The sequence below is a fragment of the Lutjanus erythropterus genome, chromosome 11, assembly GCF_056507025.1.
Source record: "Lutjanus erythropterus isolate fLutEry1 chromosome 11, fLutEry1.hap2, whole genome shotgun sequence".
NCBI lineage: Eukaryota > Metazoa > Chordata > Actinopteri > Lutjaniformes > Lutjanidae > Lutjanus > Lutjanus erythropterus.
In genome coordinates this window covers 16,504,671-16,513,356 of record NC_139327.1, presented here as the reverse complement: position 1 = coordinate 16,513,356, position 8,686 = coordinate 16,504,671, and the positions used below count along the sequence as shown (strand labels likewise).

Sequence of the window (8,686 nt, the reverse complement as noted above, 5' to 3'; positions counted from 1 at the left end):
CATTGGTGCTGGTACTCCTCTTTCCTTCCCCAAACTTTCAGCACTTTGTAACCTTGTTAAGAAAAGTGCTATACAATTATTATTATATGTATTATTATAAACTGGGCCAAACTCCATCTACTGTCAGTAATAACCTGATCATTATTTTCATCTTGGATTTCTAGTCCCCACCTCGGGGTAACCAAAAGTGTGTGCAAGCTGAGTGTTTTTACTCGCTATGTTTTGGCCAACAAAGTTATAGCTATGGGCTAGGGTAGTGATACACGACAACATGGGCGTGGGCATGAAAAGTTTCCACACAATGCAGTCTGGTACATGTAGGCACTGCCAGCATGCCTCCATGAGCCGGAGAACTCAGTTGTCTTTGTCAATATATTGTGCACTGAGAAATGTATCACTTCAACTGACTATATTTACCATCAGCACTGATTGAAAATCATAAAAAGGGGTGCATTTTTCCTTTAAGGATGGTTTGGAGGGGGTAGACCTGGGGCAACTTGATAATTAGCCAATAAAATTAGCCAAACAGCTTTTTTTTACAAAACAATGTAGTCAAATTATATATTTCATTGTGAAAAGAATATTGAGTGAAGTGTTTTGCTTCACCACAGAAGTATGTCAATGCAAATTATATGAAAACTGACTGCGGGCCACACCACCAACGGAAACTACACTGGTGCTGTGGGGTTAAAGTTGTAAACACTTGTAAAAAATATGATTACACTGGAGCATGAAAGTTCATTCTTAAATACAGAAATAGTTTTTAATAGTAAAAATGTAGTTTGTGACCATGAGTTAAGGTCAAGTGATTTCACCATCTTAAGCTATTTCTGTTTCTTCTTTTAAAAGAATTGTTTTGATGTTTGGAAAATGCACATATTGTCTTTTATGCCACCAAATAAAAATGTCAGAGAGAAACTAGTTAGTGATGTCGTGTATTTTTGCAGGACTACAACTAGCTAGCTGACATGCTGACACGAATCTGCCATAATTGCTCCCTGAGCTTTCTCTTTTCTATTTTCTTTATGGTAATAAATTGTAGATGGGCTAATTGATTTAGGATTTTGCTGCTTTCTTTGTACAAGAGTTTTTAAAATTTCAACAGCACAACTCAATAAATTATTGTTCTGATCTTGTATTGATGATCTAAAAGAAATGAACAAATGTCCATCTTTGTGTTAAAGACCAAACTTGGAGTGAACACACATTAACTTAAAGGACAAGTGTGTAGGAGAACCAGTGGCTGCATAACTTGAAAAAAACACAATACGTCATATCTAGAGCCAGTGTTTGCTTTGTCATTTCTGGGCTACTGTAGCAAGACTGTGGTGCAACATGGCGGAAGTAGAGGAGGACCCACGTCCTCTGTAGATAAAAATGACTCATTCTGTGATACCAACAATGCAACGATTGTTATTTTCATGTTATTATGCACTGATGAAAATATACTTTTAAATTAAACTATAATCAATTTCTGCCATATTCTGCCAATAATCCACAAATCTTACGCGCTGGACTTTAAATAATAAATAATAAATCCTCAAAACTGTCAAGCTGCTTCACAGTAAAAGCCTTTCCTACTTGTTTCTTGTCTTTTGTTATTTTGTGCCGATTACAACACATGCACATAGTCAGCTCTCGGTTAATTTAGTGGCTTCAATATAAGAAGTATTAAACAGTTTTCACTCTTGATTTTAGTCACTGACAGGAAGCCTATTGTTAATAATCAACTGAGCACTTGATCTCTGGGGTTTGGGTGAGAGAGGAGGAGAATTTGAGTTTTCACACGGCTGTAAGAGAAGCTGCAAGTCTTGTTGTAATCTGCCTGTGTGTAAAAAAACAGACCTGACCACACTTCTCAGTACAACTTCCTCGGGTGTGACGAGTGAGTCAGGTAGCCTCCTTTTGAAAACATCTAACCACAAATACAAGCATTTAATACAAGAATAAAACACAGGAACCAATCTTGCCCAACACCAAAGCAAAATGAGCACAAACAGATGTACTGTCAGTATTTGTGCTGATGGTGTGATGTTGAGTGGGTCTTTCTCTTTCTTAGTTGCAACTCACAGACTCTTTAATCCACATAAGCTCATGATGCTTCTCTAAATCCATCCAATCTGTTGAGTGTCTATACTTAACAGCCATCTGGGTCGATAGATGGTAGAGTGAAGCGACTGAGTTGCTGTTTGTGCAGAGATAAATTACCATTATTGGTACTTCAAAGATTTTTATAGTTAAGATTTAACCCAGTTTTGTAAGTTTCTGGTTTGGCAACATCCTTATGATGTTGGGGTGAGGTGGAATAAAACATAAACAGGACAAGAGCTTGAGGACATGAGAAAGTTTGAGGCTTTCTTTAAGAAAATGGAGCTCCAAGACCATTTGAAGAGCGATTGGCGTCAGTATTTCTGCAATCAGCCACCAGTGGAGTTGGATACAAATGCAAACCATCATTTTCCCAGCAGTGAGTTGGAAAGTAGCTCTGTGACGATGGAGGGCAACTCACATCCATACTGCAGCATCTGGACAAATGTCGAGCAAGCAAGAGTCAAGAGTTGTAACAGTCGGTCATTCGCCATGGATGCTAGAATACGACTGGATAGTTTGAAGTCAGGGTGTAATTCACCTTTGCCTCGCTGTGCCAGGGATGGGATGATGTTCAAGTATAAGCATGAAACAGACCCTTGGGACAGTGAAGAGTTAGAGGGAGAAGAGTCTTCTGAAGAGTCAGAGGAAGAAGAGTCTGCTTTGGACCTGGTAGAGCTCCTAGAAATAGAGGACGCTGTGCAGGATGAAGAGAACTGGTAGGTGCTATCAGATATCTAGAAATGGGTCTGGGATGGAACAATGATGAAAACAATAAACATGAGCAGGAGTGGGATGTGTTCTTAATGAACGATATATTCCTCAAAGGTTATATGAGTCTCCAAAGAAGCAGGGGTCTGTGGAGAGAACCGAGTCTGCTCTCAGTTGGTGTAGACGCGTCCTGGATAACCCCAGTCCTGAGACGGAGGCAGCACGCCGTTCACTGATACAAAGGCTGGATCAAAGTAAGAAGGCAGTTCAAACTCATTTGTTGTCCTGCAAATATTTACCAGCTGGTATTGTTTTCATCTTGTAAGTGTGTGTGTGTGTGTGTGTGTGTGTGTGTGTGGGTGGGTGCGTCATCATGGCAAAATGTCGTCCTGTAGACACTTATGCAGGAAGCTGTCCACGGACAGATTTAACATCACAACTGTGCATGATGTAGTCACAAAACATTAGTAGTGGAGGTAAAAAAAAAAATTGCCAAGTTCAAAGATGGGTGTGGTTCAACCAAAGCACTGAGCGCTCATTTAACTAGAGACTATCTTTTGATGAGATCAAACCAGCCATGGCTTCTGCTGACATTCGGACCCATGAGTACTCAGTAGTCATTACTACATTATTACATGAGTATAACATCACAAGTGCGCAAGATGCGACCTTTGTGCTGAGTACTCTCTTAAAATTACCTCAACTTTTTGATTTTAAAAAGACTCTTCCAAGGGTGATTTGCTTGATATATCTTATGCCACCTCTCTGTATTGTCAGGATCAAGCAGTCCCTTCTGCAGACGTCCTACAGTTTCCCGTCATCCTGCCAACGTCCCTGTGGGCTCCTCTACAGACAAAACATCTGTCAGCACAGCACACAATACCTCTGACGGTTTAGGTAATTCCAACTTTGTCTTTTTAAGCAAACCACCCTGAGAAATAGGTTAAAACTCTTTAACATCAATCAATGAAACAAAATCATGACTCAAAAGCATATAATTTTTAAGTGCAAATTTTTAAGTGTAAAATAAATTAACTCATACACACAGGCAAACATTATATGCTCCTCTAAAAACTGTCTTTAATATTTTATACTTTAGTCGTACATGTTTTTTATTTTTAATTTGCACAGATAACAATAAGCTGAACACCTCCGATGGCTCTATAACCACAAGCTATAGATTGCAGGACATCACAGATGTCCACATTATTGCTCGTCTACAGGAAGCCAGTGAGTATAGAAGAGTGATTTTGATGATCCAATACATACTGCCTACTCAATGAAAGTTGGGATAACTCTGGTGCATATTTTTCAGGTTTAAGACAGGACTATGTTTCCACGCCTGCCGCTGCTTCATCTAGGAGAGGCCCTGAACCACCAGTGACTTCTCCATCTTACTTTCACACCACTGTTGAAAATATCGATGACTTCACTCCTGGAAATAAGACTGAGGCTTCATCTTCCTCTTGTTGGCAGCCTGCTCTGCCATCATCCTCCCCCTGTCAGTCACCACCATTAGTAGCTAAGCAGGGCTGCCAAAGTCCAAGACTGGCCGTTCTTCACCAGCAAGTCACCCAGTTTAAGCTGCTTAAACTTCAGAATCAAGGTACACAGAGCAGACAGGTTTTCTACATGATCTGTGTTTTTGGTCTGATGATGTTTTCTTTTCTATATTCATTAACACCTTACTGGATCATCTGAGGCCTCATTGAAGTGTGTGTGTGTGTGTGTGTGTGTGTGTGTGTGTGTGTGTGTGTGTGTGTGTGTGTGTGTGTGTGTGTGTGTGTGTAAGGGGCTATGATTAATAATTGTTCTGTTCTTCAGTCGAAATGTATTTGAAGTGGTGTGCATAAGACTGTCATTACACTGCCATAACCATGTCATGACACCTGTCATGAACATGAAGTCTTAAGGAATATTTATATGATGTCGTTCAGAGTCATTCTGTCATTTATGACATTTTGATGCAAGGTTGACATTGTTTGAGATGTATTTGTTATGACAACTTGACATTAACCCAGATAACATAACCTGTCAATGTCTCTGTAGAAGTAAGGTGGAACATTTTGGACTTGTCATTGACAGTGTCTCAATGACATCTTTATGACAAGTCCAAAATGTACCACTTTACCTGAGGTCAAGGGAAATATTCATGACCCACTTATAATGCTCTCATGGTGCTCAATATCAAAACCAACCACATGTGACACCATGCACTTAACAGTTTCTCTAAGTTTGATAATGTCAAGTTGTCATAACAGAGACACTAACAGTTTATGTTGTCTTGGTGTGATGTCAAGTTGTCATAAGTTGTCAAAACACGTTGTCACCTTTGAATTAGAAATGACATAATTGACCAAATGACACTTAATGAGAACAGTTATAAACATTCATAAAGACTTCCTCATGTTCATGACAGGTGTCATGACATGGTTATGACAGTGTAATGACAGTCTTATGCACACACCTTCACAATATAGTGTTCCTAATTAAAGATACAGAATCAACATAAATGTCACTTCTTTTGATATTTCATGATAAATACACTTTCCAGTCAGATAACACCAGGAATGTCCATATAAATATGTCCAAATATTTTTCTGTATGTAGTTATGAACTCTGATGTGTTTTACAGCAACGTCATCAGGCAGGACCAGGTCACCTCTGCGTACCAGCCTCCGCTCTCTTCAGGCCGTTAGGAATAGCCGAAGTTTAGAGACAGATGACTACCAACCTGCTGACTCGCAAATCAGCTACCCCCAGTCAGGTTTGGATCTGTTTCCTCACAATTTTAAAATAAGAAAATACCAACAAAACACAACACACTGCAGATATAAATCTCTGTGTATCCTTAAATGTATCTTATTCTAGTTTATATGTCACATCTGACCAAACAATCCAAATTGGTCTGCTCTGCCTGATAATATTTCTACTGAAAGAGACACACAGCAGAGATATATCAATAAAAAAAATACATTCATTGTTTTCTCAGATGCATCATCTGTCAGAAACGGGTCCAGCTGCTGGTCTCCATCACTCTCTGCAGCATCCATGAACTCCAACGGCTCGATGCACTCAGCGAGAGCCTCCTTGGACCGGACAACAGCTGTGAAGAGACTTCAGAGGTCTCAGTCTGTCAGTCCCTGCAGGATCCCTCACCCTGCAAAGGGATACCTGTCTGTTCATGGACGTGTTTTTGCCTCACCTGAGAGGTCGACCACTGTAGCTTGGACCAGAAATGTGCCATCCACTCAGAGGTGAAAGATCACTAGTGAAGCTCTAACACTAATGTAACAATGAGGTAGAATTAAAAGATGAGGAAATTGATGTCATATCTTGTCTTTATTTCTTTACTTGTATGGTTGACTGCATAATCATATAAATAGTTTTAGACTGTGAAGCATTCATGTCTGTATTGGAATCCTTTATAGCATGACTCAATAAAAAGGGCAATTGGCACAAGAATCACAAGTTCTCATCAGATTAAAGGCTCTTACAGTGAGTAGACCAGCACTGACATGGTTGAAGCCTCATTTGTCAGATAGGGACAAGATAGTGGAAGCAGAACAAAATTCCTGGCTAGAAAGTCTGTGTTTCTGGTCAGGGAAAGCCAGAAACTTGTGGCATCCAGCTTAATCTAATGCTACTTTGATTGCACTAGCACATCCTAGAATTATAGTAATCCCAAGGAGTGGAAGACAAAACTTGTGTTGGTCCACAGAAGCACATGGAGAGAAACCAGTTCATGCAACTCAACCGGCACCCCAAGTGACAAGTGACACTTCACAAAATTGACTGGTAGTTGTAGAAAAAGGTTTCTATATTTCTACATATATCTACAGAGGAACACACACAAATTGGAAATGTTCGAGCCCCATATTGCTCATGAAACTTTTTTGCACAAGTTAGAGAGACTCACAGGCCACCGTGGTCCAGGGTAGCAAATCTGATGTTGGTAAGAATCAGTAGCCAGATGAGTAAAAGTGCTTTTAGATACTCGGGTGCTCAGGATTGGAGTAAAATTCCTATGAGCATTAAACAAGCTACAACTACCAGTCACGTTTAAGGCTAAACCCAAACACTGGCTTTTCAGACAGTTGTGTGGGCAGGGTTGTATGAAGTTCGTTAAATGGACCAAACAGGAAGTGTGAATTTTAGTCTTGAATAGTCAGAATAGCAACACCTGACAGACGCTTCCTGGAGGGATGATGTTACATTACTGTGAAGTGAAATCAAACAGTAAAAACCTGAATAATGTGTAGATAAATTCAACAAATTGACCAACCTGAGATGCACTTGAAATAATGAAAGTGCAAAATCATGCTATGCACTACAGCAGTATAAGGGCTGCAGGCCATCTATCAGTGGTTTTGCAAGCACACTGCGTTTGCAGGTGCATGAGCTCAACAAAGTGTGAACACTGAACAACGTATGTTTTAACAGAGGTATTGGCACAATAGGAGGGATTAATAATGTATCAGTGTCAGTCATAAAAGTAGTTCGTATAGACTTCAGTGCTGATTTAAATGCAGCCAGACTAAGCTTTAGTTCAGCTGATTGCATGATGTGTTGTGCAGAGCTGTTGCAACAGGAAGTGTGCAGATGGCTGATGCATAATAGAAACAGTGCTTGTTACCAAGAAAGAGAGTTGTGGTTTTATTTTTATTGTCATTCACTACTTTGATGGGGACTACATTTTGTTGATGTTTTGTGTTAATGTAGTCCAACTCAACCAATGCACTGCAGTTTCACCTGTTTCAGAAACTTTTTTCTTAACTCAGTTGAAGCACTTGACCTCTAAATATACCTCTTTCCGACCACTGAGGTGATGTTTATTTAAAGCACGGCCCTAGTAGATGGTGTAACGTCTCTCATGAAGCCACACTGTGTTCCAGTATGTCAGTGCCAATGCTGTGTGTACAGTGCTGTGGTTTCTTTGACTCACAGAAATATTCTGCTTAGGTCTCTTTGATCTCATCTGCTTTTTGTGCCTGAAAGGGATCCATGAATATGCTCTGCATGCAGCACAAATTAAGTGCTTGAGGAATAAAGTCATTGTGCAAATGTTTGTGAATGTTCTCATTTGTTCAGGTCATATTGTCATATTGAAAGTCATATTGAAATGCTGATTAAACAGCAGTTATTACACAAGTGTGTCTTGGATTGGTCACAATAAAATGTCCCTCTAAAATATGCAGTTTGATCTTGCAAAAAGACATTTATTAGGCACTGAACTGCGGCTATTTTCACATAGGACTACAGACAATAACCTGCCCTACTCTACCTCTGATTGGTTAGTACTTGTTATCTTGTTGGTTAGGTTGGTTTGGTTTGGTTAGGGTTAGGGCAAGAATAACAGGGTAAGCCAGCTGGAGGCAGATTAGGGCGGGTCACGATTTTGCCCTCATTTGAAAAAAATTGGGTATTGTAGCCCAATGTGCCAACAGGTGTTTATTTAACACTGTCAGGCATTCACAAAGTGCCATCAGACATTTCTAAAGCACTGTAGAGCATTTACTTGACATCATTTAAGGTCCTGTTGGGCGTTTATTTAACACAGTCAGGCCTTTATAAAGCACTGATGGGTGTTTATTCAATGCTGTATAAAGCACCGTTTAGCATTCATTTAACATTGACAGGTGTTTGTAAAGCGCCGTCAGGTATTATATAAATGTGGGGTCTTATCAGTGCCACCCTGTCTCTATTGTGTATTGGATAAGGCAGCTGATTTACATGTCAGTGGTCACTGGTTCAAAGTTCTTTTATTATATAAGATTGTCAAATGAAGGATGAATCGATTCTGCACTGACATTATAAGCTGTAAATTTTCGATCAATTCATATCATAAAAACGTTTTTGTTTTGAATTTTATGTATTTAGATGTTCT

General features: G+C 39.6%; 1 protein-coding gene across 1 annotated transcript; it reads left to right on the top strand.

The window, feature by feature from the left end:
- Positions 1-2,158: 2,158 nt before the first annotated feature.
- LOC146318822 (uncharacterized) lies at positions 2,159-6,069 on the top strand. Its single transcript, XM_084730378.1, has 7 exons — positions 2,159-2,807; positions 2,917-3,053; positions 3,577-3,696; positions 3,931-4,029; positions 4,115-4,405; positions 5,435-5,566; positions 5,792-6,069. Exons 1-7 carry the CDS (start codon positions 2,338-2,340, stop codon positions 6,058-6,060), a joined length of 1,518 nt encoding a protein of 505 aa, XP_084586504.1. The 5' UTR covers positions 2,159-2,337; the 3' UTR covers positions 6,061-6,069.
- Positions 6,070-8,686: the final 2,617 nt, after the last annotated feature.